This window comes from Helianthus annuus, chromosome 14 (genome assembly GCF_002127325.2).
Source record: "Helianthus annuus cultivar XRQ/B chromosome 14, HanXRQr2.0-SUNRISE, whole genome shotgun sequence".
Taxonomy (NCBI): domain Eukaryota; kingdom Viridiplantae; phylum Streptophyta; class Magnoliopsida; order Asterales; family Asteraceae; genus Helianthus; species Helianthus annuus.
The window spans coordinates 14,366,883-14,386,411 of record NC_035446.2 but is presented as its reverse complement, the minus strand read 5'-3'; the positions used below and the strand labels follow the sequence as shown (position 1 = coordinate 14,386,411).

Sequence of the window (19,529 nt, the reverse complement as noted above, 5' to 3'; positions counted from 1 at the left end):
TGTCAATGACACAGTTCTACTTGAATCTTGAACAGTCAATGGAATTTTATGCCTAAATAACAAAGTGTCAAAATGTAAGGTATGAAATATAAACAGCTAAGAGAAACAATAACTTTCAAACAATTTAAATTTGTTTAGACCTTTGAGTATATTGAATCACAGTGTCCTTGCAAGTTGACGTTTTGCACTCATAAACCTCTTCTTCATCAACCAAGACACCAACCGTAGGTGTATCATTATTAACTTTTTGGAAAACCTTCTTGTTACAAGCTTTACAAGCAAAATAATACCATGGCAAATCTTCGGATATCATTTGAACAGTACCAACAACAACATACTTGGCCTATAAAATAAGTAGTTTAGTTATAACGACAGAAATAATGTTAATATAAAAACATAGTCATGTACTTTACGTGATTGAGATTTACTTCAGCTACGTTGTTGAATTCAGATCTAACAGCATACTCATCATACAATGATAAAAATATTCCAGAAAGCCGAGAAGATTGACTCGAACATGAAGAAGCAGCAGAGTTTGTAATAAGCCTGTTACAAATAATTAGATTACATTAATATTTGTGTATTTATAATAAATTACCGAAAAAATTTAATAAATGAATTCTGGGTTTTTTCAATTGAAATGATTAACCTGTTACGAAAAGAAGTCATTTCATCAACATCAGAATTGATGAAAAGCTTTGAAACATTGAAACAGATGTTAACATAACCAAAACGACCAAAGTACTTCAGTGTAGCAAACTGCAGAATGACAACAATAACACCATGTTGTTATCTGTTTTCCCAATGCTCTAAAATCCGATCAGCATAAGAATCCCACAAAGACAGGTATATTGAATCCATCCTTCACAAAAAAAATATTGTAAAATCAAGCGTAAACAAAAGGGGTAAACATTATAAATTATGAATTTATAATCAATATATTGAATACAAATTAAAATACATACTCTAGATCTTGAATGATGACATTGAGTTTCTTGGTGTCTTTACCCCTTGCTGTCTTAAACTTCTTAAGGTCTTTAACATCAGCAACAAAACCAATAACATCTAGAAAATGACAGTCGGGTTAAATGTGAAAACATATTACAGTATTTAACAATTTAACTAAAAAACATGTATGAGGTTTTTAGTTACCTATAGATTTGTTTTTGGGAACAGTTTTGTCGATGATATCCTTAAAGGATGTGAATGAGAAGCCATAGATGGGACCATTGAAATCCTTACATGGGTACACATCGGTATCACGGTAGATTCCCAGCTTGTTTTTGTCGTCCACATACTTGTACTTGGACTCATTTAACCCAATAGTGGGTTTGACAATGAAATAGCAATCTGTTAGAAAATTTGGAAAATAAACATAAAAGAATTTAAAAAACAGTAAAAAGTGAACATGAAAGGTACATGTAAAAAAGTTGGTATGTAAAACTTAAAAGTTAAAAAATATTTAGAAACTAAAAATACTTAAGTTACAATGCAATGTTGTATTATTAAGTTAAAATTAAAACCACCAAAGAGTGTACAAATATATTATGCAGTTGCTTATTTATACAGGTTATAAGTTATTGCATATACCTAAGTTATAGGTACCTTTTAGTTCTACACTATGTGGATGTCAACAATTTATTTTTAATAAATTTAAGGATAAGGTAAATGTAAGTATACAAATATTATATGATGTTTAAAATATAAGCATATAAGGTACTTCAATGAGAATATGGTCAAAACTTGTGGTTGTTACATTTGGAACTACTCATAACTTATTAGGGATAAGATGATAATACAATTCCTAAATTAATGACATGTGAATAAAAATACATGTATAAAACACATAAAGAAACTACTTCAATAATACACAATTATACAAATAAAAACAAACAATTATATTGCATAAATATATTTTCTTAAAACTAATGCAGTTGTAAATAAGTAGATATGTAACAGTTAAAAGATATTTAGAAACTAAAAAAACTTAAGTTACAATGCAATGTCGTATTATTAAGTTAAAATTACAACCACCAAACAGTGTACAAATATATTATGCATTTGCTTATTTATCGAATCATACGTTATTGAATATACCTAACTTATAAGTACCATTTAGTTCTACACTATGTTTTTTTTTTTTTTTTTTTGAATGGCAAAGGTTACATTACTTCTACTTCTACACCAATAAATACTAAACTACACCCTATGCCAGGATTTGAACCCTGGTCTTTTCTCCAAGAGGCAAGAGCCTCTACCACCCAGCTATAGCTGGAATGGCTAGTTCTACACTATGTGGATGTAAATAATTTCTTTTAAATAAATTTAAGGATACGGAAAATGTAAGTATACAAATAATTTATGATGTATAAAATAGAAACATGTAAGGGACTTAAATGAGAATATGATCAAAAGTTGACGTTTTAACATTTGGAACTACTCATAACTTTCTAGGGGTAACATGATATTAGAAGTCCTAAATTAATCACATGTGACTAAAAAAAATTTAAAAAAAAACACATAAAGAACCAACCTCCATAATACACAATTATACAGATAAATACAAAAACTAAAATTTCATAACTACATTTAATTAAAACTAAGCCAGCTGTGAATAAGTCTTTATGTAACAATTAAACATGCAAGTTTATGCATACCAAACATTGTTAAAATATACATGGCAGTTGCTTATTTCAACGGTTATAAGTTATTGAATATACCTAAGTTATAACCACCTTTTAGTTTTACAATATGTGGATGTAAAAAATAACATTTTATTATAACTAAGGCAGCTGTAAATAAGTTAATATGAAACAGTTAAATAGGCAAGTTGTTGCATTAAATATAACTTTAACAACTTTAAAAGGTTTTAAATAATATACCCGATTCATTCAAAAGATGTTCAAATTTGGGAAACCATCTTCGGAGAACATTGGCTTGCATGGTGGTTCCCTGTCAAATAAAACATGAAAAATAAAAATAAAAAGGTTAAAAACCACAAAAAAAATATACTTTACGAAGATTACAGAGGAAAGAGACAGGAAACTTCATTTTGGCATGTTACAGTCAGATGTTCATAAGCAGAAGGATAACACTTTAAATTAAACGGATTAGTAATTCGATAACCAAAACTTTAACAAAGTGACTGGATGCAAAGGTTATATGTTTGTTTGAGATGTAAAATAATTCAATTTGTTCGTTATTTCAAAAAACAGTGAACTTAATATGAGAAATATATACCTCTTCATCAACAACGATCATTTCGATTGAGTAAAACTGCTCTGGATTGTTATACATGGGCTGCTTCCATAAACGGAGTACACGAACCTTCACAGTGTAATCACGCCGAGCCAAATCCAAATCCTTCAAATAGGTGATGTTACTGTATCAAAGAAATATGGGGTTAATATTAGTATGTATAAAATAGGATATGAATCAGTAAATAGAAAAAAAATAAGAGAACTGCCCGTGCTCCACTAGTTCACTAATTTGCTTCACAGATGAAATGAAAGAAGGAGAGTTCTAGTTGGTGAAAAAGGAGGAAGGGGGAGTGGATATAAATAATGGGGGATGGAAGAAAAAAAACAAAACCATATAAGGTATATGAAAGTAAATAGATTCAGTTATCTTCCTTGGATAGGTAGTAGAATAACTAAAAGGTGAAACAATTTGAAATGGTTTATTTGTCCTTATAGTTGACCGAAAAAAAAGTTAGACCTTACATAACCTGCCAATTTAAAAGCATGAACCGTTGAAAGTCCATTTGTTAAAGGAACAAAGAATTCAGTCCCATTTTAGGCTTTCAGTTTTGTTTGTATTATTCTGTTTTTTTAACTGCTGTCTTTTCAGGGCCTTAATAGGCTGTATGAATATCAATTGGGTATGTATAGTTTTTTAGTGAATACTTGTTCTTAAAATTATTTAAATACATATGTATATGAAATATCCTTTACTATTGTTAAGGACTACTGTTGTAAAGGTTTAAATTAATGATCTTTATAAAAAAGAAACACGTCTCCAGTCTTTAAAATGTTTACAAAAGTATGGTTATGAGTAGAAATCAAAGTGTCTTTGTGAAACGTCCTTGAAAAATTTGATTTACTTTCAAAAAAAGAAATATTGTTAGTATATTATTCAAACATAATTAATCTATAGTTGACAATTTAAAAACTGTGAAAACCATAATGTACTGCAATGACAAAAGGGCTTGACCGTTAATAAACTGAATGGTGAAAAGTGGAACAAAGATTATGGTTAAGGTCAACTAAAAGGAAAAGGTCTTTCAGAAAGTCAAAATAGAAGGTTTATGAAAATAGGAAAAGTTTGTCTTTGTATTTTTGTGCTTTTCCTGAGTTTTTAAAGCTAGTAATCTGAAAAGTAAAGGAGGTGAACAGTGTTTTTGGGAAAGAGTTTGATTACCTTGTTGATACAAAGACAGACTTGTATACTTTAGGAATTCTTAGAAGTGTAAAGTGTAAAAAGTTATAAAATAGGTTAAAAGAAATACCAAAATTGATTCAGATCTGTTTGGAATATTTTGTTTTCAAATACAGAATGGTGACATAATGGTTTACCAAGATCAAAATCATATGAACCAAGATTTAGTTTAAATTTTACAATCATTCATCCTAAACATGTTAGTAATCAATTTGTGAGTACATTTACAACAATAAGATAAAATGAGACTTAAAAACTTATATACCTTTGGACCATTTCAAACTCAGCTGAGTGAGATTTCGGATTCAGGTATGCATCCATCCAATGCTGAAAACTGATGATTCCATAGAAACTTATTTGTATCACCTACAACAAAAAACAGTTGTTGAAAATCAAAACTCTATTATGAATCTGATATGAACTGAAAAAACATGTTATCCCTTCTTAAAAACAAAAACTAATATCATGCTAAAAACAGAGGTGACATTATTTCTTGCAAACATCCAGAACACAAATTGGACATTTAACCCAATATTTGATTATCAAATATCAAATCATATTCAGATTCTAAATAATTGGTTTTCCAAATCCATAACGGTAAAAAAAACCCAATGTTAGTGAAATTAGTTCAACATTAGAAATATCAAGCCAAACAATTACTTTTAGTATTCAACTACCTAGTTAGGATTCGTCAATTATGTATAAACTGGTTATTAAGATTTCCAATTTACATTTAAAAATTAGAATTCTTAATTCGACTTATCTGATTATGGATTTCCAAGAATCGTGCAAAGAAGTGTCAATCACATGAAGCCGACCAAGTTGTTTGACTTCGAATCTTAGAATAAACCCTAATATGTTCAACCAAAAACAAAATGTTAGAATAACAAAATGGAATCACAACTCATAAAACTGCTATAAAAGAGAAGAATGATGAAAAAGATGAAGAAACCCTAACCTGTAATACGCGTGGTTCAGATCTACAATAATCACTAACAAAATCAACTCAACAAACGCCTAGAATCAAGAACAGTGATCAGAAACATGACGAAACCATAACCTATTAAACGCGTTGTTCAAATCTTCATAAAAGTTTTAAAAAAACAAAAGATTTTTTAGGGAGAATAAAACCTGATACAGAAAAGGATGCAAAATTGGGAAAATAAAAACAGCCGCCGGTACGGATAGCTTGAACAAACCGTAATATGATCAACGGGTGGTTCAGATCTACAATAATAAGTAACAAAATCAAGTTAAAAACCACCTAGAATGAAGAACAATTAACAAAAAAAAAAGGAGGAATCCCATACATGTTAATCGCGTGGTTAAGATCTTCAACCATGGATGAATGATGGAGATGAACAATGGAAGAATAAACCCTAATATGAAATACGGAGGGTTCAGATCTAGAATAATCAGTAACAAATTCAACACAACAAACTGCTAAAATCAAGAACAATGAACAAAAATAGAATAAAACCATACCTGTTAATTGCGTGGTTAAGATCCAGAACCATGGAACCATGGATGAGTGATGGAGAAGAAGAATGGTTGCGCGAGTGTTGAGGAGAGAAGAAGGAATCGGAGTGGCTGTGGGGAAGTATTAGGGTTTGTTCGAAAATGAAACAAAAAACCCGGTTCAGCAGCGTGTAGACGTGGACACCTTATTTGTTGAACACGGTAGTAAATTGAAGGAGGGGCTGACATGTGTTTAGGGGGAATGTGGGGGTGCCAAGTGGAAGAACCTAGTTATTTTATTAGAGATAGAGATTTTTACTAAAAACAAATACTTTTTCTCTCTCATTTTCAATTAAATAATATTATCATTACATTTTTCTCTCTCCTTCACTCACAACCACTTCCAATATATATTAAAAAAATTATAGTGGGTGAACGGTGTCATCTCAAATATACAATGAACAGTAACATTTTCTCTCTCCTCCACTCACAACCACTTTTTATACCCTTTAAAATATAAAAATCTCACTCACATAGGAGGATAGAATGTGAATGCTCTAACAAACTTTATTGGTTTTTTGTCAATGTAATAGCACTGGGTAATTTCGAGTATACATTCCACACTCCTCATCATTGTCTTCTTCTACACTCTAGCTTCCTCCCTGCATTACTTGCTCCTCACGACACCACGTAATCGCGCCATAATTATCATCAACCTGAATATCACCTGGTACGTTAATTTTTTTCTTGTTCTCTGTAAATTCCAGTTTATTCGGTCCCTTTTTCAGTCCGTTTGGGGCTGTGTAAACTGTATCACTATTCTCAATGACAACGTTTGTCACTGTTTTCCGTTGAATTTTGAGATCGCGGTTGATGGATAGTTCAGGTTAGAGATTGAACTTTAGTTAGGGTTTGTATTGCATGTGAAATTGGTTGGAATGGTGGATGCGATTCGATTAATTGTGTTGATTTTGTATCCTTTGTTAGTGTAGGTAGTGAATTGTTTCGGTTAGGCCAGGTTGCACCGTAATCCCGTAGCTAATGATCCGGTGGCCCTTAGGGTGGGCGGGGAGGACCCCCGGCCAAGGCCGATCCTTCGAAGGGCACGTTATTTTAAAAAAAATCCGATATGTAAATGTAAAAATAAATAATTTAATAGGGTATACTCGTACAAACACTAACATTGGCACACTAGGCTATGGGGTATACTTTCACGCCCCTTAACTACACGTAGGCATCAGATCACCTACTTGACCCTCTTTCATTTCACCTTGCAACAAGGAAATGGTTTAACCCTCATTAACGCCCCTTAAATTAATTAAAATACACATATATATAGCATGTTGTGTGTGTAAAATTTTGCAATGCTTGATTCTCTCCTTCTCTCTCTCCTAGTTAACTTCTTAACATATGAAGCTTTTAATGCCTCTTAACACCCTTCAGGAGTGGTATAACAAGTATTAACGGATGCCAACTAGGATTAACACATATGGATGTTATAGTATACCAAGTGGCCTTACAAAACTATTTTTATGGTTTACATTAGTTATTGCCATTAGGTTTAAACCTTTAATGAGCCCAATACCCAATTTCGTTAAGGCCTAAGGGCACGTTTTTTCGAGCTCGAACAGGTACACGAATTCTCGGGGCTGGCATTCCGGTGTTTGTTGTGACTGGGTTCTTCATGTTGTTTGTTTGTGGTGCTGTGGTTGAAAATTGTGATAAATTGAAGCTGCTATGAGTTAATTATACTTTAAATTTGGGTTGTAAATGAGTCTAGTCGAGTCGAGCCGAGCCAGGTTGGGCCAAGGCTCGGCTCATCTATCTTAAACGAGCTAAAATGTTGAGCTCGAACTCTGCTCATAAAAGCCTGAGCCGGTTCGTTTATCTAAAAGATAATTAATTATATATATTATAGACACGCATAATAATATTTTTAACATACACATGATGCAGAATTTATAAACCAAAGGATTTATAATTCTATGTATTAAAATTTGGTTATAGTTTTGGGATTTAATTTGTTTATATTGAAATTTGGGTTTTTTGATATTAAACGAGCCTAACGAGAGAGCCAACAAGCCGAGCTTACCTTGGTTCGGGCTCGGTTCGTTTGATTTCGACCAATCTTTTTTCGAGAAAGCCACACGCTTTTTGAATAACCCTACTTTGATGTATAATATTTAGTTCAATTTGTGATTTTTTGTGCTATTTGTAACCTGTTGTCATGATTGCCGATTTTATAGCAGATGGGGTTTTGAGATTTGATCATGGCACGGAGGCCAGAAACATGTAGATAGGCCATAGAAGTTCCTGAAAGTATAAAGAAATGTGGTGAACTCTTGCGGCGAGTTTTACCACAGAATCTTTGTTGCGCCATGATGCAAGAATGGCCACCACTAGTGCTGCAACATCAGGCTGCAAGGTAACCCAATTGTAAAAAAAAAAATATTTACTTCTGTTATGTTATTAAAGGATTAATACCATAATAGGAAAAACCATTATACTTTCTTATATTTCACGACAAGGTCACTCAAACTAGTTTTTGATATTAAAGTCTCTCAGATTGTAAAAAAATAAACGGAAAAAAGTAGCTAAGTTAATGTTTGTATATTGAAATCCCTAAACTCGTTTGAAATGTGCCTACTTTTGTTTTGTTTGTTGTTTAAATAATGACTTGTTAACTCTTAAATTGGTCAAAATAAGATTGTATAAACTTCTTTTGCAGATATGTTGAATGTCACTTTTTCAAATTTTGACTAATTTGAGAATTTACAAGTAAATTGTTTTTAGAAGAAGATTTCACAAGTACTTACATTTTAGAACAGTTTAGGGACTTTAATATATATATATATATATAGGGGAAGGTTTAAATGAGAACGCTTAATATTGTCAGAACCGTGAGAACGAATGAAAAAACCACAAGAACTTGGTCAAAAACAATTCAAATTCAAAATTGTTTTTACACTTATCATTGTTATTTGTTATTAAAATACAATGTTAGAAATTTAATTTACACCTTTAAATTTACGTGAATTCGTAAATAAAGAAAATTTACACATGTGTAAGTTTGTGATTTACACATGTGTAAATTTGTTATATTTACACGTGTAAAAAATTTAATAAGCGTAATTTTGAGAGGATAAATGAATTATTTGATGTTGTAAATTCTTTTTTTGATGTTGTATCTTAATTACAATGAGCCTTGTAATAAAAAAATTGATTTAGATTGGTTTTCCTATTCGTTCTCACGGTTCTCGCAATATTTAGCGTTATATTGCGAGAACCTTGAGAACGAATAGGAAAACCAATCTAAATCAATTTTTTTAATACAAACCATATTATAATTAAAATGCAATATATATATATATATATATATATATATATATATAGGACAAAGATCCGTTAGGAACCACCCTTTATTGCGAGAACCGCGAGAACCAGTGTGAACACAAACAGTAATACCTAAAAAAATCTTAAAAACACCCAAAAAATTTTTTTTTTATTTTTTTACTATTTTTTATATAAAAATCGCTACTTTTAGTATCCAAAAAAAAAAAAAAAATTTTTTTAATTTTTTTTTTTTTTAAAAAAAAAAAAATTTTTTTTTTGGCTACTAAAAGTAGCGATTTGAACATAAAAAATAGTAAAAAAATAAAAAAAATTTAGATTTTTTTTTATTTTTTTAGATTTTTTAGGTTTTTTGGGGGGTTTAGTTTTTAGCATTTTAGCTTGGGGGTGGGGGGGTGGGGGGGGGGGGTTTTAGGTTTTTGGGGGGTGGGGGAGGGGGGTTTAGGTTTTGGGGGGGGGGGGGGGGGTGGGGGGGGGGGTTAGGTTTTTTGAGGGTTTTTTGAGGGTTTTAGTTTTTAGCATTTAGCTTGGGGGGGTTAGGTTTTTTTTTTGGGGGGTGGGGAGGGGGGTGGGGGGGTGGGGGTTAGGTTTTTTTTAGGGTTTTTTTAGGTTTTTTTAGCTATTTTAGCTTGTGTTCACATTGGTTCTCGCGGTTCTCGCAATAAAGGTGGTTCTCGCATGAACCTTACCCTATATATATATATATATATATATATATATATATATATATATATATATATATATATATATATATAGGGGGGGGGTTATCTTGGGAACGCTAAATATTGCGAGAACCGTGAGAACGAATAGGAAAACCAATCTAAATCAATTTTTTTAATACAAACCATATTATAATTAAAATGCAACATTAAAAAAAGAACTTACTCTCTAAATAATTCATCTCTCCTTTCAAAATCACTCTTCATGTGTAAATGGCAAACTTACACATGTGTAAATTTTCTTTATTTACGAATCCATGCAAATTTAAACGTGTAAATATAATTTTTAATCTTCTATTCGAATAATAATGATAAGTCATAAGTGTAAAAAGAAATTTTGAATTTGAATTGTTTTTGACCAAGTTCTCGTGGTTTTTTCATTTGGTATCACGGTTCTCGCAATATTTAGCGTTCTCATTTAAACCCTTCTCTCTCTATATAATATGTATATAATAGTTTTGTGATTTTTTTCATATATTTTTTACAAGTTGAGAGACAGACTATAAACCAATTTGAAGGTTGAGAGACTTTTTTCGTGAAAATAAGAAAGTATATTGGTGTTTTATGGTATTAACCCTATTATTTAATTACTAAAAGTTCCAGTTATTATGTTTTGATCACCATACGCTAGTAATAATTGATAAGTGTGCATAGCATAGAAGTTAACTTGCCTTAAGTATGTATGTATGTCTTTTGTAGGCAGCTACAGGGGGCTGGTTTATAGTGTGTCACTGATACAGTTGGTAGAATCTTTGCCATGGGATTTTTTCACATATTCCCTCAAACTGGTTAGTAATGAATTGTAGTTTTGGGCAAAAACCGACCCAGAGCAACAAAACGGTTAAGACTGCACCAGGAGCCAGATTGTCTGAACATGGACCAAACAGGTTCACATTGGTTTCGTTTTTGGTTCTGGCCCCGTTGAGTTAGACTCGATGAACAACCCTAATGGATCATAATAGGCTTCTAGCCATAAGGATAGTTTGAATGATTGTGATTAGCATACACCATTCGTTTTAGGCATAAAATATAATCTTTTGTTTGGCTGAATATACTCCTTATGTATTCTCGCAAAGAATAATATTTCCTTTTTAACTTTGTCTCGATCTAATGCACGTGGTATGCAGTTTCTCAAAAACACCCATGTTATCAATTAACCGAACGCTACTATCATAACCGTTTCTGATATTCGTTTTAATGGGGTTAGATCGATGTAAAACACGTGTTGATATCCTTGTGGGCATATGAGATTTGTCTTTGGATTTTGTCTTTCGGTTGCTATATCGAATCATCAGCGTACCTTAGCGATACCATAATGTATCGAGCCAATACAGACCGAATTCCACGCCGCAACACAAGGGGGATTCCTCTAGTATTATATATTATATATTAACTATATAATCTAATGAATAGTGTTTTAAATATTATAATAATATATATAGTTTTTTTTAAACTTTTATTATCTTCTTTACTTTTTAAGTTGGATAAGCTTGTGTCAACCGGTTTTGGTATCGAAAATACCGATACGGTTATCGGTACATGAAGGTAAAAACCGACACCAACCTAATACAGAAAAACGCCAAAAGTCAGTATCGAATTGTTTTTGAAAATCTTTTAGTTCGGGAAATTCGGTACTGCTACCTGGTACCATTTGCTCATCCCTGATCAAGGGTACCGTACGAACAACAACGGTATCGTGCAACCTTTTTTTGTTGATTTTCTTTAACTTTTAATGATTTCTTTTTTTTAGTTTCAAGGGTAGGGATGAGCTCGGTGCCAACCAATTCCGAATCGGAACTGGTACCGAAAATACCAGTTACGATACCGGTATATGAAGGTAAAAACCGGTAGCGAACCGGTACCAGGAACGCCAAAAGTCGTACTGAATTGGTACTTAAGATCTTTCGGTTCGGGAAATTCGGTACCGGTATCCAATATTATTTGCTCATCTCTGACCACCGGTTTCATACAAACAACATCATTACCATACAACTTTTTTGGTTGTTTTATTAATAGACAAACATGAAATGAACACCTGAAAATTATTCGCATATTCGTGTCTATATACATATCAGTTGTATATGTTTATTGACGTATAACCATACCAGAAAAAAAGATTATTATTGTGATGCTACCATTTTGTAGTATTCAACTTAAACCAAAATAGTTTTGAGAATAACAAACATATTTTCTTTTAAACATCTAAACATGTAATAACGACACATTTATTATATCTTCTATGTTCCAATACTCCTTATCGTTACCTTCTTCTACACTCTTCATCCTCTGTGTTACTTGCTCCTCACGACAAACGGACTCCGTACTCTGTACCGATCATTCGACCAGGTAATCGCGCCAAAATTATCATCAATCAATCCGCCATCCGATCTGAAGCTCACCTGGTAAGTCAATTTGTTCTTATTCTTTTTAAATTCAAGTTTATGTGGTGTAACTGTCACTTTCAATCCATGTGGGGCTTCAACTGATGCTGTGTAAACCGTATCACTATTCTCAACATTTGTCACTGTTCGGCTTATTATGATCTGTTTTCCGATGAATTTCGAAATCGCGATTGACGGATAGTTCATGTTGGAGATTAAATTTTGGTTAGGGTTTGTATGGCATGCGAAATCGGGGGGAACTTTGGAGGCGATTTGTTTAATTGTGTTGATGTTGTAGCCTATGCTGCATAGGAAGTGTAGGTAATGGATTGTTTCGGTTTCGTAAACGAGACCGGGTTGTAGCGGGCTTGATATTACTTCTCCTGCACCGAAATCGTAGGGCGTTGCAAGTGATCCGGTGTTTGTTGTGATTGGCTTCTTCATGTTGTTTGTTTGAGTTGCTGTAATTGAAATTTGTGATAAATTGAAGCATGTTACTAGTTCATCATAGTTTCATCTAGGGCTGTAAGGTTAGCCTCTCGTTTATCTTTACGAGCTAAAATGTTTAGCTCGAGCTCAGCTCGTAAAAGGCTTGAGTCTGCTCATGACTGGTCTAGAGCTCGTTTATTCAAAAAAAAAAATTAATTATATATTGTTTACACGTTGTTTACACATTGATATGTGTGTATAACAAAAAAATAAATAAATTTCAACATAACGCAGAACTTATAAACTAAAGAATTTAGAGTTTTTTATATTTAAAGAGTAAATTACGATTTTGGCCCCTGTGGTTATATCACTTTTACTCTTTTAGCCCAAAAATGAATTTTTTAACATCTGAGCCCCCAACGTCTTTTTTTCTAACCCTTTTGGCCCCTAACACTAACCTCATACATTAAATGTTAGGGACCAAAAAAGTTAGAAAAAAAGACGTTAGGGGCCAAAAGGGTTAGAAAAAAAGACGTTGGGGGCTCGGATGTTAAAAAATTCATTTTTGGGCTAAAAGGGTAAAAGTGATATAACCACAGGGGCCAAAATCGTAATTTACTCTATATTAAATTTTGGGGTGATAATTTATATATATAAAAATTGGGTTTTTAATTTAATCGAGCCTGATGAGCGAGCCAACAATCCAAGCATACCTTAGTTTGGGCTCTGCTCGTTTTATTTCGAGAGAGCCACGAGCTTTTTGAACATCCCTACTTTGATCTATGAAATTTAGTCTAGTTTGTGAGTTTTTATGCAGTTTGTAACAACCTGTTGTCATGATAGCCGATTTTATAGCGGATGGGCTCCAGTTAGGGTGTTGAGATTTGATCATGGCGGCGAGGCCAGAAACATGTGGACAGGCCATAGAAGTTCCTGAAAGTATATAGAAATGAGGGGGTTTCTTGCCAGTGAGTTTTACTACAGAATCTTTGTCTGGCCATGCTGCGAGAATGGCCACCCCTGGTGCTGCAACATCAGGCTGCAATGTAATCCAATCACGCGAAAGTCAATAAACTAACTTTTGTATATTATAGTCCCTAAACTTGTCTAAATGCGCTCGCAAAATTGTTAAATGTCACTTAATCATGTTGTGACCAGTTTAAGAGTTAACAAGTCTATTGTTAAGGACATGCATTTTAGACAAGCTTTGGGACTTTTATATACTAAAAATAGTTTAGTGACATTTTTGTATTATTTTTACAAGTTGGGAAAATTCGATTCAAAGAATTTTTCATTAAAAATGGTATCTTGGTTTTTAATGGTAATAACCCTTTTATTCAAGGAAAATTCGGTTCAAAGAACTTGCCTTGAGTATGTCTTTTGTAGCAAACGAAGGGCCCCTAGCTGAGAAGTAGGCAACTACAGGGGCTGGCTTATATTCGGTCACTGATACAGTCGCTAGAATAGTTGCCGTAGGATTCCTTCAAATATCCCCTCAAACAAGTTAGTAATGAATTGTGATTGTTGGGAAAAACCGACCCAGACCAACAAAATGGTTTAGACTACCGGAAGCCAGATTGTCTGAACAAGGACCAAACGTTGGTTCGGTTTTTGGTTTTTGGTTCTAACCCAGTTGAGTCAGACTACATGAACAACGCTAATGGATCATAATAGGCTTCTAGCAATAAGTAAGGGTTGAATAAGCGTGTTTAGTGTTCACCTTTCTTGTTTGGCATAATGTATAATCTTTTGTCCATCCTTTCGATTAACTGTAGCCATTGGAAAGGATCCTGTAGAGGAAGCGACTGATCTTGCATTATCATTAACATAAACCATCCCAATTGCACCGAGTCTCTTAACTCCTGCTAGCTTTTGTTTTGTCGAGTACATTCCCTTTGTACTCTCACAAAGAATAATATTTCCTTTAACTTTGTCTCGATCTAATGCGCGTGGTATGCAGTTTCTGAAGAACACCCATGTTATCAATTAAGCAAACATATTAAACTTGTAAACAAACAAACAAATGCACCCCATGATATCCGATATTCCCACTCATACGTAGAGTATGGGGAGGGGTAAGATGAGGGCAAACTTTACCTCTATCTCAGGAGATAGCGAGGCTGCTGCTCCCCGATACCATATAAATATTTCTTGTTCGAAGAAATATATCATTACTAAAGTAAATACACCTTTTCTAAACAAATATGGAACGCTATTTGTTTATAGAGAAGTTCTAAACGTTACGCTATTTGTTTATAGAGAAGTTCTAAACGTTTTGGAATAGATGTTTTTTAGTCTAAACACGACCCGACCCATTTGTTTTTCAACCTCTACATAAAATGTGAGAACGCCTTTGAAAGAATTGTTTATGGAGTTACCTCGCATCAACTTCGTCATAAGTCGTAAGATTTCCTTTAGCTGTGATCCCATAAAGTAACCGGTATATCGGAGATTTTTCTAATTCACCAAAGTTTATGCCTCCACCCTTAAATTTGAGAGAAACTTATGTGTAAGTACTAAAATGAATCTTGAATCCCTTTTCAAGTTAGCAAGTGATATTTTTGCTACAAGGTATGCACATGCATTACTTGTAGAGGTGTAAAAGAGCCGATTCACTTGCAACTTACTTGAGTCCGGCTCGCTCAAAGCTCGAATCGAACCGAGTTTAAATGATCTCGAGCCTAAAAATATGCTCGTTAAATAAACGAGCCCAAGCTTCATACATATGATGATAATAATTTTCATTTAATATAATAGATACATATTACTTGATAAAAAAAAATATCTATATACTTTTCACAAAAATAGCTATGTATATAGTTTTATGATTATAAATATATAAAATAATTATATACGTAAAATAAATAATAAACTAGTCCAGCCAAGCTCGAGCTTTGTTTAAACTAAACGAGCCGAGCGCCAGCGGCATAACCCGAATCAGTCGATTTGTAACTAAACGGTTACCTTTATGACTGTTTTGTCACCCAATGCGATATCTGCCTGAAAATCACGGTCAATAGAACTAGCTGCAACAGTTAGGATCCAAGGAGCAACATTAACAACCGAGCCTTTTCTTGGGCCGTCGTTTCCTGCAGAACAAACCACTGTGATCCCCTTTTCAGTTGCATGAAAGGATCCAATGGCAATTGGATCTCTATGAAAATTAGGTCCATATCCGGGCGATGAACCAAGAGATAATGATAATACATCCACACCATCTTCTATAGCATCATCAAAGGCAGCCAATATATTTGATCCTTTACAACCTCTAGGTCCACAAACCCGATACGATGCGATTCTTGAACCGGGAAAACCGCCCTTGGCTGAGCCTATTGCAAGGCCATAATACGACGCGTTATGTACGGTGTTGCCAGCAGCTGTTGAAGCCGTGTGTGTCCCATGCCCGTTATGGTCTCTTGGGGAGGTGAGACCACCTCCAGCAGTGTAATACCGTGCTCCAATTAGTTTCCTGATAGCATTTATTATTTCGAAAGTTATACTATTAAAACAGTTATCCAGTCTTTGAATAAAACAATTAAGGAGATGGTGTCATAAAGTTGTATTCCATAAGTTAGTTATATTGAAGTCAAAAATAATATAGAAAACTTCGCGGGTCAACCCAGTGCCTGTTTGACCTTTTTTTTCAAATTACTTGATTTGACTTGTTATGAAGATAGCTGTTGAAAGTCACCTATTACAGTCTGCAGTTTTGAAATCGTCGCTTTTCATGCAAGTTCCTTTCCATTTTGACGGAATTGGCCCAAAACCTTCATCACTGAAACTCTCAGACTCTGGCCATATACCTAAGTCACCATGTTCAAGACACAATATGATTAATATAGCAGCAATTCACACTGTAATAGTTTCATAAGCGTTCCACGTTAGGGAAAAGCACAGCCACCGATACCCTGCTATCTAGTGCGACTAAGTAAAGTGCAGCTTACGCTGCCAGGTGGCCTTTTAGGGATTAAAGCATGAAACCCGTTGGGTTGACCGAATCTTTTGTTCTAAAAAAGAATCATGTGTTCTTTCAAGTGACTAGTATGTCATGTATAATTACAAGGTATATGATTACCAAAGTTACCTTATCTTAACTAAAATCATACCAGCACTAATGCACCGGATCCCATCAGAACTCCGCAGTTAAGCGTACTTGGGCGAGAGTACTACTATGATGGATGACCCCCTGGGAAGTCCTCATGTTGCAACCCCTTTTTACTAATGGGGTGGTGGTCCATTGGCAAAGGCAAAGCCTTTAAAACACCTAGGTTGGGAAGGGGAAGGTCTTGGGTTCGAGTCCCACTGACGACAGGGGATTAAAGAAATTAGCCGTTCAAAAAAAAAAAAAAAACTTATTTTAACTAAAATACACTCTGACCGCTTGACTCATTTGACCTTTTCCTTTTTATCTGACTCGTTAATCTTACGTGTTAGAGATAAGACATAACTCGAATCAACTCATTCATAAGTAACTTGGTTACATTTGAGGTTTTAAAGACATACCTGTGTCCATAATGCCTATTATGATATCTGAAGCTGCATTTGAACTTGAAATGTTGTATTTAGCGCTATGTTTGGAATCGAGTTCTACTCCAGAATGGTATTTTAGGAAATCCCATGAACGGGTTGTGTGAAGTTGCAAGACTGGGTCAGGGAAGACCGATACAACCCCTGGTTTTCGTGCGATATCATCTGCCTCTTTTTTTGTTAAATGAGCAGCAAATCCCAAGAAGCTGTTTTTGTAGTTATGCAAAACTGCCATGCTTTTCCTAGCTCAAGATTTATTTTATCGTTAGTTTTTTTTCCGGACACTTAAGACGAATGAATGCGTTGAGTGGGCAGGTTGGGTAACAGGTCAAAATGTGTAATCTTTTACAAAGTGTATATAGAAATGTGAGGTTGTATGCATTGAAAGCATGAGTTTTGGAACTATTTAAGTGTCATTAGAGATAAAGCATATGTTACAAAATAAACAAAAAGCAAGTTGATTAACGAGTCAATATGGACACAGATCTAGTACTGTTTAAAACGGTTTTAAGTCGTGTCATGTTAGAACGACCTGCCAACACTTCCATTTTAATTTTTAAGAAGTTATAAAATAATAATAAAATTATTGTTTCAAATATGATATAGCAACGCCCCCCCCCCCCCAACCCCCAAACGTCAACCCCTCTCTCCTCCCTCTTTGTGGATGAGCTCTCTCTGGTTGCCTCCTATCACTATCACTCCCTTTTTGCATCCGTAGGCGTTCGGATGTTTCTCACCCTCACATCTTCCACTCTCTCTCCCTTTCTTCCTCCTAGAGTTCATGGCCTCATCGAAATCCACATTGCGGATGCTTTTATGTTACTTTTAGCCCGTTCCACTCATTTGACCCGTTTCGTTTTTAGATAAGTTTAGATATTACCCTATTTGACAGATTTTACCTTTATCTGACTTAGAATTTACAATTTAATCTGGATTATTATAAAACAAAACGAACTTATGATTACGTAAATGATTAAAAAAAACGAGACCATAAAACAAAATAAACAAATAAAAAAAGACAAAACGCGAAGGTGTCTGTTACCTTTCTTCTAGGGAAGTTAGAAGTAGATTATAGCTGTTCCTTGAGGTAGCAGCAGAGCCCATATACACAATATAAACTCCATCATTATCTGCCTTAATTTCTCCTAACAAACATATTACAAACAACAGGCTGCACCAACATAAGACACCTTTCATATTTTTGTCTGTTTTTATATCGCATTTTCCTTTTAACAAACACATACATCTCTATATTTATAACATAAAAAGAACATGTGCAGTGTTTAGAGAGACAAAGTAATGTAGAGAGAGAAAAGAAGCACTAAGCCTTGAGAATATGAAGTGGGCAATATGGTAGATAGATAGATGGATGGGTAATATTGTAAAGATTGGTTTTGGTGGATGCTTGCGCATGCGCATTGCTAATAGTTTAGATCATTGGGTAAGAGTAAATCCATTTAAAATAATGTTAAAAGTCTCATGTTTCCATTTTAGTATATGCTTTTTTTAATAGTAAACTTGTACATATTTTGCGCTCGTTCTAGTGGAGACTAATCTTGTCTTAACTGGAACTTGAACTCCGCAACCAATCTTGGTTGCGTTAGATTGGTTTCTAGGATTCAAGTTCGCAAGTTGAGCTGCCCGTGAGCTATTGTAGAGCTGCTCGCTAAAAGCCCAAATTAAACAGTGCTTAAACAAGCTCGATTCTAATTTGAGCTCATTTAATAAACGACTTGATCGAGCCCGAGTGTCATGTGTTTTTAGATAAATATGATAACTTTTAATTAAAATTGATTTTGGACTCAAATGGTTAAAACCACTAAAACACAAGGACTCAAAAGATAATTTACTCTAAGAAATATCTTAAATTGTTAACAAACTAGTATTAAGCACCCCCGCGTTGCGGCGGGGGCGAGCACTAATGCCACACTACTGCCAGCGATTACCGACACTGAAGTTGCAGCGTGTTAATGTGAAGAAATTAAACCGAAACGTAAAACATAGAATAAAATAACTAAGTTGATCTAGGACTCGAGCGTTACAATGAACCCGCGTCTATTTTTTCCCGTTTGACAGGTTAATCGTAATCTATATATAATATATATCATTACCACTATACAAACCATAATGCATACATTACAACAACCATTGCATCAATATGTTGCAAATTATATTTATACAAGATTTTGGCTAAACTAATTAGATTATTATAAATAATAATAATTTA

General features: G+C 33.9%; 1 protein-coding gene, 2 long non-coding RNA genes and 1 pseudogene across 5 annotated transcripts; 3 read left to right on the top strand and 1 right to left on the bottom strand.

The window, feature by feature from the left end:
• Positions 1-6,451: 6,451 nt before the first annotated feature.
• Positions 6,452-11,065, top strand: LOC110908134. Of its 2 annotated transcripts, none has more exons than XR_002574197.1 (3): positions 6,452-6,625; positions 8,145-8,320; positions 10,665-11,065. It is a non-coding gene; the product is annotated as an uncharacterized LOC110908134 (long non-coding RNA). The 2 variants fall into 2 exon arrangements; XR_002574196.1 differs by having other exon boundaries at positions 8,142-8,320.
• A 1,002-nt stretch (positions 11,066-12,067) lies between these two features.
• Positions 12,068-18,696, bottom strand: LOC110908133 (CO(2)-response secreted protease). Of its 2 annotated transcripts, none has more exons than XM_022153040.2 (9): positions 18,345-18,696; positions 17,279-17,538; positions 16,467-16,578; positions 15,740-16,244; positions 15,154-15,260; positions 14,496-14,738; positions 14,142-14,256; positions 13,604-13,814; positions 12,068-12,807 (listed from the first exon to the last, which is right to left on the bottom strand). In XM_022153040.2, the coding sequence occupies exons 1-9, from the start codon at positions 18,542-18,544 to the stop codon at positions 12,257-12,259; spliced, it is 2,304 nt and encodes a 767-aa protein (XP_022008732.1). In that variant the 5' UTR covers positions 18,545-18,696; the 3' UTR covers positions 12,068-12,256. The 2 variants fall into 2 exon arrangements, with proteins under 2 accessions (XP_022008732.1, XP_022008731.1); XM_022153039.2 differs by having other exon boundaries at positions 17,279-17,544; positions 18,345-18,692.
• Positions 12,269-13,908, top strand: LOC118486382. The gene is made up of 2 exons (XR_004878693.1): positions 12,269-12,367; positions 13,631-13,908. It is a non-coding gene; the product is annotated as an uncharacterized LOC118486382 (long non-coding RNA).
• LOC118487110 lies at positions 16,868-16,986 on the top strand (annotated as a pseudogene).
• Positions 18,697-19,529: the final 833 nt, after the last annotated feature.